Source organism: Gymnodraco acuticeps, unplaced genomic scaffold (assembly GCF_902827175.1).
Source record: "Gymnodraco acuticeps unplaced genomic scaffold, fGymAcu1.1, whole genome shotgun sequence".
NCBI lineage: Eukaryota > Metazoa > Chordata > Actinopteri > Perciformes > Bathydraconidae > Gymnodraco > Gymnodraco acuticeps.
In genome coordinates, this window is record NW_022990054.1 from 2,187,899 (window position 1) to 2,203,789 (window position 15,891).

Below are 15,891 nucleotides of genomic sequence, written 5' to 3' on the forward strand. Positions count from 1 at the left end.
ATATTATTGATCTAGTTCTCTTAAAGCCCCCCTTACTTTCCTGTTATTTTGTATGTTAGAAATGATTTTTTTTTTAGTATAGAGACATGTGTGACATCATGTAAATCCCTACATAACATCACCCAATTGTCATCTATGGATAGCTCTAATCAGCACCTATGTGGGTGTGCAGAGCCTTTAAAATCAACATTTTAAACGTTTCATTGTAAAATACATGTGCTAACCGCAAACTTTGAATGAACATATACTGCAACATTACTATAAAACAATTATTTAAATTTGCTTGAGAAAACAGTTTATTGTGATGATGTTCGTTTTTTTCATAATGGTTAATTGCTATGGCAGCACAGTGACTGCGTCTCCTTTAAAAAGCCGAACTGGCCCTTTAATCCGAGGATCAGAACATTGACGTCATCCAGCCCCTGAGCCGCCTGCGCTGATTGGCTCCTGGTGACGTCAACCTCATTTTTTCCTTTTTTTCCCTCTCCCAACTGAACCATGACCTCATCGCTTTAGTTCAAGAAAGTGCTAAAGTGCACCTTCCGTAACTACACCCCCCTCCTCCGCCCCAACACACACACTAACTGTTTTAGTTTAGCTTAACCTAGCCTAGCAAAGCTAATCTACACGTCCACTGGTCAGTTAAACGGCTTAAGGAGCGGTTTAGTTGCTGCATGCTGTCACCGCGCTTTCATGTCTCGTTTGTTCCTGGTGCTGTCACCCTCAGTCAGCTGCACCGTCCCCCGCCACACAGACAGGTAAACACAGGCCAGCCCCATGAAGACACCGCGGCTGTCCCCTCACTCATGGAGTCCAGTTGAATAACAAACTGGAGCCGCGTGGAGCCCGAGGTGAGTGTTTGTGTGTTTTTATCAGCAGGAATGAGACGTGGTGCGTTGCTACCCACAGAACTAGCTTACGTTAGCAGCCGTGGCTTGCTATCTGTGCTCGTGCACCCCGCTGCTGCTGCGAGTCTGTCAGCGCGCACTCCCCCCTTTATGTGCGCGCCTGTTTTATTATGGGAATTAAACCCGTCCAAACTGAAGTTATCGATTATTTTATTCTGACAAACATTTCCTCGTTTACGGTCCGACCATTTGAAGGTAGGTAGAACACGTGTTTTTATATCATTTCAGTTTCATTTACTGCAGTGCTGTGTGCAATCATCTGTCGATCAGTGGAGTGGTTCATTTTCGCATGCGGACATATCCACGCGTCATAACAACACAAGGCAGGTTTCCCACTCAGTGAACCTTTCCATAACCGTGTTTAACATTACTTTGTGCTAATAATGCAACGTTTCCAAAGGCAATGGGCGCTGTCTGACTCTGCATTGTGTTCTCTTCTTATTTCTAATCTAGGTCGGTTTATTATAGTGCGCTACGGTCAATCACCCTCCATCATTGTAATTAACGTTACAAACAGGCCACAATGTTCCATCTATTTCTTTGTGCCCCACCTCTTCATTGGTCACAATATCTGAGGTTTTGGAATTTTTTCGGGAAGGAATTGTACTCGGGCACTATTTTTAGGCCATAAAGTGTATTTGATATCGTGTAGTCTCGTTATTATGCATCAGTATCCATGTCGTAATTATTGTTGTGGTGCACCGCAGGGTAGTCCCATGCTTGTTATATGAACCCACAATCTGCATCAGCCTGGGAGAGTATTGATTAAAGTGCAGGCTTTATACCTGAATCTGTTGTTTACAGTATTATGATGCCTCTGCTGCACAAGGGCTCCAACCAGGAATTGATTTTCCCAAATGACATGATCACTGTAACAGCACTTCTCATGTTACAATATTCTTTTCATTTATGCCATTTCTGTTTTACACACTCCAGGCCTGTCACTCTTCTGGCCCTATTTGAGACTTACCCATTTATTATTTACAACCAGCTGCTCTATTTTAGTGCTATCAACCACATAGTTGCCCTTTTATAAACAAGTGTTTTGAGATCAATAAATAACATAAATCCCTTCTGATATCTGGATTATAGTTACATTTGAGTCGCTGCACTGAATAGAGTTTAAACAATAAATACATTGTATATTCTATTAAAAAGATCTGCAACTATTTTGATAATCAATTCATTGTCCTTTTTATATAAAATAACCAAACATTAGCTACAGTTTTAGCTTCTTTCAGAAAATAAAAACAAAGCACTTTGGGTCTGAAGAAATTGACACTCACTACTTTATCAGATTTGAGAGAACAAGTCATCAATCCACTAGTGAAGAAAACAACAGAATATGCGGCTCTATACTTAGATTTATTTTATTTTCATTTCAAAGTAAAATGACCTAATTTGTCATAAAATACTAATGTTACCGTCAGGAAATAGGTAGGGCTGCTCCATTAATCGTATTGTAATCGCTATTACGATATTGGCTTGCAAAGATTATGAAAACAACATAATAGAAATAAAGTTCAGGATAATCAACTGTTAAAAACATATTGTTCACATTTTCTTTTTCAATAAATGGATGTTTTCAAAGTAAATGGATAATCGTTCTTAATAATCGTGATATCAATTATTGACCCAAATAATCGAGATTATGAATTTTGCCATAATCGAGCAGCCCTAGAAATAGGTTAGAAATACTCATATCTAGTTATGTTTAAACTAACCCAGCAGTGTTGTGAAGGCATATATCAAACCCAGACATGATCTTTAATTCTTGTCACTAAATAATTCTCTATAAACTGGTTGCACTATATAATAATCCTTCAGCAGCTTTTACCTGCTCTTGTTGTGGTCACATGCTTTCATGATGTCATTGTTTGTGGTCTAAACAAACAACTCATGTCTCATTGTATGAAAGGAACAGCTTAGGCCCCAGGTGACGTTATGCAGGGAGTTAATGAATAACCGGGATGCTATTACATCAGCGTGGGTTGCCCTCCAGTTGGTCTCTTTGTGTTTGCCTCTCTGATGTCTGATATGGCATTATTGAGCCATCACCATGCTGAGCTCATGGTTTTGTAAGGCCTATAAATACGTCGGCATGGTTTATTCATTTTATGGTGATAAAGTCACTTCCCTAAGTTTGTTTTATGATCCTATTACAATGATTCTTTATTTCATTATCACTCTTTTGTTATCAGCTGTAAAGAGAGTAACCGTAAAGTCTGTTGATGATTAGTCCCACCGTCTTCTAATAGGAAGAGTATTGCATCTGTTTTGTAGGCAAATGAGAATAGGTTATACTTGCATCCCACTTGTTCTGTGGCGTGGGTCATCTCTATAAACTAACTTGCTTTTTTTTTCGTTGTTTTGTTTTGTTTTGTTTGTATACCCCCCCTCCCAAATGTAAAGCGTCTTAGGGTCCAGAAAAGCGCTATATAAAATTAATATATTATTATTATTATGATGCACAACGGGACATTGCAGTGTTTTTGTGGCATTGTCTGTACATTCAAATATTCAAATTCTCTAACAAGATATTACAAATCCTTCAAAATGAACCAGTTGATCTGGTTGGTTCATCAAGTTGAGTGTTTACTGCTTGTGTTCATCTTCAAGGTTGTTTGCACATTGACTTGGTGTTTTAAAGAGCAGTCAGAAGGAGGGTGTTTAATCAGGACGGATGATACTATATTGCAGTTTCAGCCTGACATGCTAAAGTTTTGAGAAGGTCTTTTAAAAGTATGTACTCAGCATTGTCGGATTTTGCTCTATCCCTTTTTGTATCCTCATCCAGCATCAGCACCAGTAGCATCCCATCACCATCACCCTCCCCGTGCCCCCTGCTCACTCTAACAGCGCTGTTTCTATGGCAACAACAGAATCTGCTCCGGGCCTGTACACACCGTCTCTCTCTCTCCTCTCGGCTTGTTCTCCTCTGATCCAGCCAGAGCCTCGCAGCAAGCTCCTGGCTGCTGCCTATTTGAATTCGAGGAGCTCGTTTGTTTTCACTCTAGTTATTGTTGCTGATAGGTGGAAGAAAGATGGTTTTGCAAAGGGGGCGTGTTGTTGTTATGCTGAGTAAGCATACTCTCCCTCTCTATATCATACATAAGTTCACCTTTCCATATTCTGATAATGTCTTGTCTCTATCTCTCTGTTTCATTCAGTATTATATATACTCATATCTCCCATCCTCCGTCCACACAAACAGGGTGAGAGGGAGGTTACCGTAGCATGATTATTTGTTGGCGTATAAAGCTTCAGAGTCTCTCCCTCGGACTACCACCACCACACATGTAAACCTGCACACTCCTCCCCTCCCCGTTCCCTGCACAAGAAAGAAAGAGAGTGATCGAGGAGGAAGGAGGGATTCAGAGAGAAAAAGTGAGAGGCTGGGCGGGTGGTGGGAGAGAGCGGTCGCCATTAGACATATGCAGCGTCAGATGTAGTGCTCAGCAGCAGGGAACAGAAACACAGAGAGAAAGACTCACACCTCTGGAAGCTGTGTTGTTAGCTGCTTTGCTAAAGGGCTCCGCGCCATATAAGGTATGATATAACAGGTGATGGGGCAGGTCGTAATGTTGCATGCAGGGGCTGTTTGTGGCGGAGGAGCGCCGGCGCTGCAGCAGGGCTTAATGTTTCTGCAGAATGGCTGCTGGGGTGCACAATGTGGGGAAAGTGGGGAAGTGTGTATGTGTAGTTGAAGAAATGTGCAAAAATCTGCATGACACAAAGACAGATTATATCAGATAAACTAGATGTATTTATCTGTGTTTCTTTCTTAAAAAACAATATAAGAATACTGCCTGGTATACCTTCAGTCGTCATCTACTGACTTTACTATCCTATATTTCATTTAACCAAGCAGTGTCTTTTATGACTTGAATTGTGTGTGCACAGCCATGCCTTTACTGTAGCTACTTTCCGATGCAGCAGCAGCAGTCTGGCTGTGTTTACAGTGCAGACAGTTGCTACTGTCTATCTCCATGTTCCTGCTGCTGCTGCTAGTCTTGCATCAGGAAGGTTGCCAAGCAGCATGTGTACATCTATGTTCAGGTTTGACAGGCAGCCTGTAGGAGACATACTGTAGTATGGGTGAATAACAAATATTTGTTATTGTACACCATACCTTATAGCAACGTTTTGAATATAAAGGTTTATAAGTTATAAGTTTTCTATTTCTGTTGCTCCTCTTTTCCCTGTATGTGTCTCTCCCTGTTAACAGAGGTGTCTTTCTTTTCATCTCATTCCTCCCTGCTACATCTATAGAATTGTCCCCTCCCTTACCTTGAGATGGCTGAGTTGCTAGGCTGAAAAGATCCTCATTGAATAACATCCTTTGCTACCCCCACCCTCTCCTCTCTCTCCTCCTCTCTCCATGGCAGTGGTGGTGTCAGAACAGAGGTGAAAAGTCTCAGAGCTACCTGGACGTTAGTTTCTTCACATCTCTTTCTTTCAGTCTCTGTTTCCCGCCCACCTTCTAACCTTTGCACCACTGTTCTGCTTCAAAAAGACCGTTTGGTTTTTCTGTTTCCACACCATCCCATCATACTCTCCCTTTTCGACCGAGGTTTAAACCTCCATTTAGGCTTTGGGGTAAATGAGAGGAGGCCCATTCATTTTTGATGACACCATGTGCCTGTAGATGAATAAAACAACACGACTGCATTCACATCCTGACCTTCTCACCTGTTCAATGACACGAGCCCTATCCTGTGTGTGTGTGTGTGTGTGTGTGTGTGTGTGTGTGTGTGTGTGTGTGTGTGTGTGTGTGTGTGTGTGTGTGTGTGTGTGTGTGTGTGTGTGTGTGTGTGTGTGTGTGTGTGTGTGTGTGTGTGTGTGTGTGTGTGTGTGTGTGTGTGTGTGTTGTGTGGGTGTGTGTGTGTGTGTGTTGTGTGTGTGTGTGTGTGTGTGTGTTGTGTGGTGGTGTGTGTGGTGTGTGTGTGTGTGTGTGTGTGTGTGTGTGTGTGTGTGTGTTGTGTGTGTGTGTTGTGTGTGTGGCTGTGTGTGTGTGTGTGTGGTGTGTTGTGTGTGTGTGTGTGTTGTGTGTGTGTGTGTGTGTGTGTGTGTGTTTGTGTGTGTGTGTGTGGTGGTGTGGTGTGTGGTGTTGTGTGTGTGTGCTGTGTGTGTGTGTGTGCTCGCATTCCTATCCTTGTGGGGACCTCCCTCTTGTTTACATAGTCACGTGTGGGGACTCGCCTCCCTTATGGGGACAAATTGGAGGTCCCCATAAGGGGAATCATTAATTTTAGGGTGAAGACTTGGTTAGGATTAGGGTAAGGTTAAGGGTTAGGCATGTGTTGGTTATGGTGAAGGTTAGGATAAGTCTCCAGGAAATGCATGTAAGTCAATGTAATGTCCCCTGAAGTGATGTATACATGGTATGTGTGTGTACGTGTGTGTACAAGTGCGGTGGTGAGCATGAGCGCAGGGAAGCATGATTACCAGTGATAGATTGGAGGAGGCAGTTCATCAAGTTTGTGGACGGCTCTCTGTAACACACACGTACTGTACACACACCCACACTCACAAACACATTCACATGCACACACATACACAGGATGTCACACAGGCTGTTTGCCTGTGTCCAGACCTGCTCTCTGAATTCCCCTGGCTTAATTTATCTCACGCCCTCAGTTTCCTGTTTCATGGGCTACCAAGAGACCCTCGATCAACAACAACCACACTTATGCAGACACACACACGTCTTTTATTGTCTATCGTCTATCTTAAGTCGTTGGCTTTGTATTTGGATGCGTGATATTCCTTCAGATCTCAGGACTGATAAATCCCAGCGGATGATCCAGTCGGCTTTTAAGCCTTAAAATAACTTTTATATTCATGTTTGGCATTGTGGCTATTTTAATACTCAAGGTGCTCAAATGCTGACAGTAAAAGATGATACATATGTATAAAAATACAATGAGCACCTGACTGTGGTTGGGAAATTAATGCGCAATAAATCCCGACATTGCTTGTCAAACTGGTATGGGTGGAGTAAAGCTCAAAAGGAGAGGCGACCATGCCCAGGATGTCTGATCATCTGCTGCTTTGCCATCAGGAAATAAGCAATTGAATGCCATGCTTCCTTACACCAGTGTGATTTCTTTTCTTTTTTTTAAATCCTTTTTTCTCTTCTCCTCTCTTTGTCTCCTCTTTCTTCAGGCACCATGGATCTGTCAGCACCTGCTCCGGTGGTAGCCCTCCTCCACTGACCTCCCCTCCTCGACCCCATCTCTCCCTCCACCTTCCCTCTCTCTCATCGACCCCTCTTCCTCCACGCCCCATCCCTTGCTCTCCTGTGTCTGTGACCCAGGGTGACTGCTACATCATGGCAGGAGAGAAAGGGCCGACTAAGCGGAGCGCCATGGACATCAAGCGCCTGGCGAGCCTCATCCAGAGAGGAACGGGGCGTTTGCTGGTGATTGACAGTAGGACATTTTCTGAGTACAATGCATCGCACGTGCAAGGCGCGGTCAATGTCTGCTGCTCCAAGCTGGTGAAGAGGCGACTGCAGCAGGACAAGGTGTCTGTGACTGAGCTGCTGCAACCCAACGGCAAAGTGAAGGTGAGGTGAAGCTCAGCAGAGCAGACAGTGGGTGCTTTTGTGTGGAAGGATGTGAAGCCAGTGACCACACTTTCCTTTTAGTTTTAAGGCTGGATTGCGTTACTTTTGTGTTTGCACGAATGAAACAACCTAGATATTTGGAGAGGTTAACAGTATTTATACCAATCTCAAGCAACTGAGGTCAAGCAGGTTGTAGCATTATATTGACCATACACACATGACATCCGCCTATCTAACTTTCCAACTGAATGCATATCCTAACATGTTGTACTGTTTCTTAAAAGGTTTAGCAGTAGTCCATTACTTTTATGATTTCATTTCCATATCTTAAGTGCTTGGTCTGTTCCTTATGCACAGACCAACAAAACCCAAATTCTAAATATTCAACTTTAAAAATACATGGGCACTAGTAGACTTTGGGGATTGATAAGATATCCTGTGACATACAAAGCAAAAAGAATTAGCACGAGAAGCCATTAAAGGAATACAGCATGGACTGTGAAAAATATTTCAGTCGTTGTTTAAAGGGACATTAAAACGAAGGGAAGCTGAAGTGAGCAAGACATCGCTTCATGACATCTGCACGGGTTGGTCAGAACATTTCCAACAGCTTTGCCCATGTACCACGGTGACTCTAGATTGGCCTCCTGTGCTAGTCCAAGCCACATCAGTGGGTGCTATATTTGGCGGGTAGGCAGGCGTACTGTAGGTTTGTTGCTTATCAGTGGCCCTGAAATCGGATCCTCTTGTTTTCCATGACTTCTCCTCTGAATATGACAGCCTTTTTTCCATGGCCTGCTGACTTCTGTATTTTTAGTCGCCGTGTGAAACTGAAGGAACTCTAAGAGGGGAAACCTAAGCGGGAGGGGTAAAAGGTTGTGTGTTTTATGTGTGGGATGTGTTTCGTGCCCTCATGTACAGTAGTAAACATGTGCATACATCTCCCAACATTTTTGGCAGGATCTAGCAAACCCATGAACAAAGCTGTGGAGGTGGTGGACGAGAGTCCTTCTTCCTGGCTGCACTCACTCTCCAAATTGTATTTTTAGGTATCCATTTAACTTTTAAAGCATGCTACACCCGCAGCAATAAAATGCTGATTCATGGAAGCCAATGACACATAGCAGGTGATTGAAATGTTTTTCTTAGGTGTGACACATTGGGTTTGTTTGTTGTTTTACTTCCTGGTTGCCAGGAATTTGACCTGTACTGCAGCAGCCCAGTCTGCAGAACCTACTTATCAGTGTGATTTATGATCTGCTCCCATTTGATGCCCTTTAAATACTGTATCAGTTCTGAAGCTGTGGTGAGAGAACTGACTCTTTATTTCCATTTTGTGCACAGAAACACACCCCACCAAATGGTAAATAATTACACATGATTGCTTTAGATTATTGCTTCTATTCTTGTTGGGTTACAGTTCACACCTGTAGGTGACTGACAGTCCTTGTGGTCAGATAGTCAAATGTAGGAGAACTGTGGATCATTGTTGCTTGCTCACGTCAAACTGCTTTGTGTTCAGCTAATAGTGTCTGTAGAATTGCAACATTGGCTGAGAGCCCCCGTGCGCCTGCTGTTTCTCACCGACTCTCTGTTATACCAATTAGTTTTAATTCAGCTTTATTGCGAGGGCTTCTGGCAGTCAATCACACAAGCGGTTCTTCTAACTCAAAATGTACCTCTATTAACTCGACAGGGATCTTGCGTAACCCCTCTTGTATGAGTGCATTCTGCCAGCCTGAGATACATGCAAAGATGCTGCAAGGCCTGAAGGCCACACAGGAGATCCTGCCTCCTAGAAAGGGTGACTCATCCCGACCGAGAGATCCAGATAATGGTTTTATTTTGGATGCTTATGATGCATGACCTACTGTTGTAGTCAGAGAAAAATAACAAAAGTAAAGCTGGAGAGCTGTGAAGTGTGAGATGTTCTTTTTGTGTGTGTGTTTCTAAACTTTCTATGCTGAGTCTATTGGGTCTGTCTCTGTGTGGGGCCCTGTGGTCGGCAGGTCTCACACTGTGGCTCCCCATAGAGCCGTGCTTCCTACTCATTTCTCTCACTTTCAGTCTCATGACAGCTCCGTCAGTCTGTCCGTCTCCAACAACCGTAGCCCGCAGCCTCCCACCCGGATCCTGCTTCATTATCATTTATTCCTTTTTCCTCCCTTCTTCCTATCTCGTGTTACCCCATTGCTGGTTTGTTATGATCCATTCCCCACCCCCAGTAAAGAGGATAAGGCTTGCGATTAATGCCAGGCTGGATAAAGCTGGAACTAGCCGTGTGAGAGAGGAGGGCCCGACGGACCCAGACTCTTTTGTTATTGGCTAAGCATGACATCATCTCTTTTGTGCGGCCACTGGCAGGCCGCGAGCTGGGCACGTGCAGACGGGCTGTGCGGTGTTAAAGCTGGCTCCTAGCTAACCCCATACACACACACACACACACACACACACACACACACACACACACACACACACACACACCATCCTCTCTACCCCCCACATGGCTCTGCATCGCCAGGAGCCGCCAAGACAGCAAAGGACACCATTGTGGCTCTTTGTTGGGGAAGTGAATGCAGGAAGCGGGAGAGCAGCACTGAGGGTATTCATGGTTGGGCTGCAGCCTCCTCCTCCTCCTCCTCCTCCTCCTCCTCCTCCTCCTCCTCCTCCTCCTCCTCCTCCATCCTCCTTCCTCCTCCTCCTCCTCCTCCTCCTCCCTCCTCCTCCTACTCCTCCAGAATTCCTCCTCCCGCTCCTCCTCCTCCTCCTCCTCCTCCTCCTCTCCTCCTCCTCCTCCTCGCTGGCTGCCTCCCGCCCGCCTCACATCCCATTGAGCACTAATAGCCTGCATCCCCCAAGGCGCTGCACTCACCCTCTTTCATAGGAGCTCCCAACGCTTCAGTTAACTGAGCTGAATGAACATCCATGACCAGTGTAGCAGCAATCAAAATGGTGTCCTCTTTATTCTCCCATTCACATCCCATCCCTTCATAACCTCTTTATTAAAGCTCCATCTTAATGTAGGGCACAGAGAGCTGGACACTGTAGGTTAGGTGGTGGTGGACCTCTGCTGGGAGAGGGACGGCACAGGCTTAGTCTGGAGCGGGGCTTCCTCCTCGTTCTGACAGGCTGCAGGCAGGCGGCTGGTTTCTTGGCTTAAGCCCGGCTAATCCCTGCTGCTGTGGCGGGGACAGCCGGCCAGGCAGGCCTGACAGATGGACCAGAGGTTTTCACTACCAGCAGCCAGCATGGAGAAGCACCCTGTATGTAGACATAGGGGCCAGGCCTCTGAGCAGAGACAGACTTTACTATTCCAAGCTGTCACATGCTGGACTGCCATAAATAATCATGATCGCAAAGAGGTTTCAAGTCTAAACACAAATAGAGCCTTATGTTTGGCTGTGATTCAGCCGTTTTTAACTCTCAAATCTGCTGGATCTGCAAGCTGAAGGGGGCTTGTGGTACCAGACACATATGACCTTTCCACATCAAATGTAATTATTTGTTGGTCATTGTGCTTGTGCTAACAAAATCTTATACCAATGAGTTGTATGCATGTATGTATGCATTTTTGTCAAATCAAAAATAATACTGGAATCATGACTAGAAAGGAAAATTGGATATGTGAATTGTTATTTTCTAATTGTAAGCTGACCCTTTTTCCATTGATTTAAAGAAATAATAATACATTTTATTTATTGAGTTCTATGGCACTCAAAGACACTCTACAGGGTAACATTAATCAATGTTGATTAGTCAATTAAACGTTGTAGATGAAAACATTTAGTCATTGATTCAACAAGCGTATCAACAAAAGTTAACAAACAACCATTTTAGAGAAGCTTAATTTACAGAGAAAAACATTCAGCTTCAGGCTCTTTAATGTTTCGATTTATGTGTTTCTTTTTCTTTTTTTCTAAAATGGTAACGTTTATACTTTTGATTATTGTACTGCTTGTTGGATAAAACAAATAATTTAAACCAAACACTCGCCAAAGAAGTTGTGAAACGTGGAGTTCTAGAGTATATTATTTTGCTTACGGTTATACAATTAAAGATAAATGGAAATAATAATTATTATTAAATTATTAAAATGATTGTAAGTTGCAACCATACTCTTTAGTTCAGCAGTTGTATCATCCCACTTAAAGAGTATCTGCTCTCCTGTTTACAGTCATGTCCCACCTGTAATTACAAGCATGTCTGCTAGTGTTGTGATGCCAACATATTAGTCATAATAATGAACAGTGGCCCAATTATGGTTGTTAAGATGAGCAGTAAAGAGAGCCAGGCAGTCGCTATGTGATCATGTCTGTGATCTTAATTGGTAAGATTGGCTGGGTCCTCTGGTGCCAAGCACAGGGGAAGACTGCACGTGACTCACTAATGCATCTATGCAATGGAGTAGATCCCCATCAATTCCAATTATGACGCACCATGTAGTGTTTATCTTCCTAGGAAGGCTGTACTGGTACGAGAAGGGGCGAGTATTTCTTAGATTGTGTAAAAATAAACCTGCCTGTTATTTGAAGTGTCACACACACCGTCTTTGGAATAAAAACAGTGTGCAGCTCTCATAATAGTGTTGTTCCGGACACAGACGTTTCCAGTAACTGTGGTGCAGTGTTTCAAATGAAGGAACAAACATGTGTCATCTGTCCTGACGGCAGCAGCAGAATTGGGAACTTTTTTCAATGACTCAGCGTGTGGATTGTTTCCCTCATTACCCGAAGGGCAAACTCAGGGAATGTTTTGTATGTTTCATTCACATTTTTCCTTTGGCCAAGTTCAAACAAAGACGCCGTAGCCAGCAGTGGTTTTTCTCCAAAGCCGGATATGTCATGTGTTTGCTTTCATGAGGTCATGGCATGAATCATTGTTTGCTTTAAAGATCCTCCTGTTTGACATAGACACACACTCACACACTGTATGTAGTTTAAACAGAAGCGACTGCACCACAAAGAAGGAGTAACATTTCAACGTTAGCAAGGACTTTTCATTTCATGGATGAAAATGTATGTGTGTGTGTGTGTGTGTGTGTGTGTGTGTGTGTGTGTGTGTGTGTGTGTGTGTGTGTGTGTGTGTGTGTGTGTGTGTGTGTGTGTGTGTGTGTGTGTGTGTGTGTGTGTGTGTGTGTGTGTGTGTGTTGTGTGTGTGTGTGTGTGTGTGTGTGTGTGTGTGTGTGTGTGTGTGTGTGTGTGTGTGTGTGTGTGTGTGTGTGTGTGTGTGTGTGTGTGTGTGTGTGTGTGTGTGTGTGTGTGTGTGTGTGTGTGGTGTGTGTGTGTGTGTGTGTGTGTGTGTGTGTGTGTGTGTGTGTGTGTGTGTGTGTGTGTGTGTGTGTGTGTGTGTGTGTGTGTGTGTGTGTGTGTGTGTGTGTGTGTGTGTGTGTGTGTGTGTGTGTGTAGTGATGATCTCCAACTGAACATGGGAAGAGGCAACAGGGTTTTCAACACCCTGCCACATATTTAGTTCCTTGTGTGAAAGACACACACAAACACACACTGTTTATTTGAGTACTTCCCACTAACCTACCCCTTATCCTCTCGGGCCAGGATCCCTTCAGTTTATCTTTCAGAAGCTGACTTATCCTTAGAGATCTCCTTCTCTCCAAAACAAACAGGTGAATAAAACCAGATACTCGTACTAAACACCAACATAAACCTGCTGCCTTAACCCATAACTTCCTTCTCCTTGGAACTTATAAGGATACAAGTACAGAACATATTTAACACATATCACACCTACACAAGCATACATGGAAGTAGCAGCTGCCAGTGCCAGTCAATGACATCATCCGGCCCGGGGGGGTATCTTTACAGCACAGAGTGGTATATGTCACACCGTGTGCGGCGGAGTCTCTAACTGTCAGATCAACTGCTAGCAGAGGTCACTGGCTTTTGCAGCAGTTCCTCTATAAGAGTCATGTACTGTATGTAGGATCAGGTGCTGTATGTTTTGGGAATGTCCAACCCTTTAACTAGTCTGTGACCACTTTGACATAAAACACTCTGCAGAAATGAGCCTACAAATCAATCAATAATAAGCTAATTAAAGAGCGATGTGTACAGCCCCTTCTGTGTCCACTCTTTGGCTCCAAACAGCTCAATAGTGTCAGCTCGGGCTAAAACACAGTTAGCTGAAGGGAGCTCATACTGCAGTAGACGTGTTTTCTGTGGGACATCCCAGAGAGGAGGCACTGAGAGGACCCTGACTGTGCTTCAGGAATGTGGGGCCATTTTTAGACTGTTTGTGCTGATGTTGTGTCACAGGCCGGTTCACACACAAACACACACACTGTCCCGCTCAGCAGCGACCTTGTCACTGGTCAGTTGCATTACTGAGGTCAGGGGAAACCATGTTTCACTTTCTTACGCAAGCACTTACTGTAGGCCGGGCTGTGTTTCCACTATTCCAAAGATAACTTTTGTTGCTACCCGTCACCCATGTTTCTTAGTGTGTGTGAGCAGCCTGTTTTTTACAGGGGATCATTGACAGGAAGGCCAAGCCTTGACTTGCAGCCTTCTGTCAGACTTTGTTTCTCTTCCACTCCTTTTACATTTGATTACACAGGGTCAGTTAGAAACATTCAGAAACTTCTGTCCCTCTTGCCCAACACATTTTTTCTGTCTCCTTTACACCCCCATTTTATTTGTATCTTTCGTAAAGCTCTGTCTCTTTCTTCGCTGGCGATTCAATCGTTCTTGCTGTGTCCCTCTGCATATGAGGAAAATAACCTTCTCCCCTGTGACCAATCCTCGTTTCTTTCCTGCTGTGATGCCATCTTTCAGATCCTTTAAAAAAAAGCTTGGGTGCTGCAGGATTGTAGCATTTGGTCTGCCAGTGCCACCTTCTGTCCCTCTTCTGCACCCTAATTCCTCTCTTTACTTCTGACCGCCCTCCTGACTCAAATTTCCCTCGGATCAACTAATCATTCCCCCATCTTTCCTCATATCCTCCTGGTATTCCCCCCACTCTGTTTCCACATCCCCTTCCTTTTCCTCCTCTCTGCCAGTGGCATTCCTTGTTTACCTGCAGTGTGCCTGCGTCAGAGTGCCCGGGCCAGCACAGTAGTAGTAGCAGAGCTGTAGCACTGCAGAGGGATGATATGTACTACTGCTGCAGTCTGACAGCCAGCCCGCACTCCCTCGGGTAGTTGACCTCTAACACTGCAGCAAACTCTATGCATATCACGTACTGAGCTGGAGGTGTGGCTTTAGCCTATTATCTGGGGCAGAATGTACAGTATAGCCGATATAATACTATTTTAAATCTCATTCAACAAAAATAGTCACAGGAAACACTTTTAAATTGGATAAGTGGAGGTGCAATTTCATCCTCTTAGCAAAACATTACATTCATTCTCCATGTTTAGTATGGACTGTTTTTTTTAACAGATGAATTGAGCATGTTATCAGTCTTTAAATGTTATCCTCTCCAGTTAAATTCAAAGACTGCTCTTTATAATGCCCAAGAACCTCAGGAGAGTGCAAATGAGCCATTTAAGATAGTAAGTATGTCTCCATATTGAGGAAACACTTACTATATACAATATTCTAAGTACATAACTGTTATCCAGACAGCACACACACGCACGCACGCACGCACGCACGCACTTTCCATACAATACACTGCAACACAAGTTATGAACTATTCAAGCCGGGATCACACACTGCTTGTTTTTGCCCTTGAGGTGACATTTTTGGCAGGCCTGTTGTGGGTACATGTGTTTGCGCTGTTCACGTATGTTTACTTTAAGGTCTGTAATCCTTCCTTATAGAGATCAGGCTCCCAAATTAGATCTGATCCCATTAGGATTATTAGCCAAAATGACCCAGGGCTACTAAAGTCGGAGGGTGTAACAGATGTAAAGAAAAGGAGGCATGAAGGTAACATGTCAGACTTAAGAGACGATGCTACAGATCATGTTTTTCATGCCTTTACGTCAGGGTTGCTGCTGCATGCATGCAGGCGGAGTGAAGCTGGCTTTTCTGGACCAGAGCAACTTGTATCCAGGCTTCATGCTGACCTTGTCCTGTCTAAATCACCTGCATGGCTGTCTGCCCAGGTGCTGTGCCACAGCTGCTCAGTAAGCAGAAACATAATCAGGCTCACTCTATGCACACTGTGTCGCTGTGTGTACATTCAGCTTTCATCACTAGTGTGCCTTTCAGAGCACATAGAGCAGGGAGAGGATGTGTGGCCATGCTAAGGGAAAGTGCAGTTTAGCCTTGAAGCTAGTAGTCTTTCAATAGCACATTTAAAATAAGGATGGTGCAGTGTATGATAAGGTAAACAAAGAAATGAAGTGGGTTGTCCTGTGTGTGTCCCCTCTAGCTTCTGCTTCTCCTCCACCGCCTGCCTATTATTTCTATTTCTTACATATTTTTCTTGTCAATTTCCTCTTTCATCTTT

The 15,891-nt window shown here is 44.0% G+C and overlaps 1 protein-coding gene across 3 annotated transcripts in view; it reads left to right on the forward strand.

The window, feature by feature from the left end:
* Positions 1 to 521: 521 nt before the first annotated feature.
* Positions 522 to 15,891, forward strand: part of dusp8a (dual specificity phosphatase 8a) — a 42,968-nt gene continuing 27,598 nt past the window's right edge. Inside the window, exons 1-2 of one of the 3 annotated variants that reach the window (XM_034215914.1) lie at positions 522 to 851; positions 7,077 to 7,479. In XM_034215914.1, the coding sequence (XP_034071805.1) occupies positions 7,243 to 7,479 (237 nt within the window). In that variant the 5' untranslated portion in view covers positions 522 to 851; positions 7,077 to 7,242. Of the gene's footprint in view, positions 852 to 987; positions 1,104 to 4,290; positions 4,458 to 7,076; positions 7,480 to 15,891 lie in introns of those variants that run through there. The other 2 variants (XM_034215916.1, XM_034215915.1) reach the window with 2 other exon arrangements.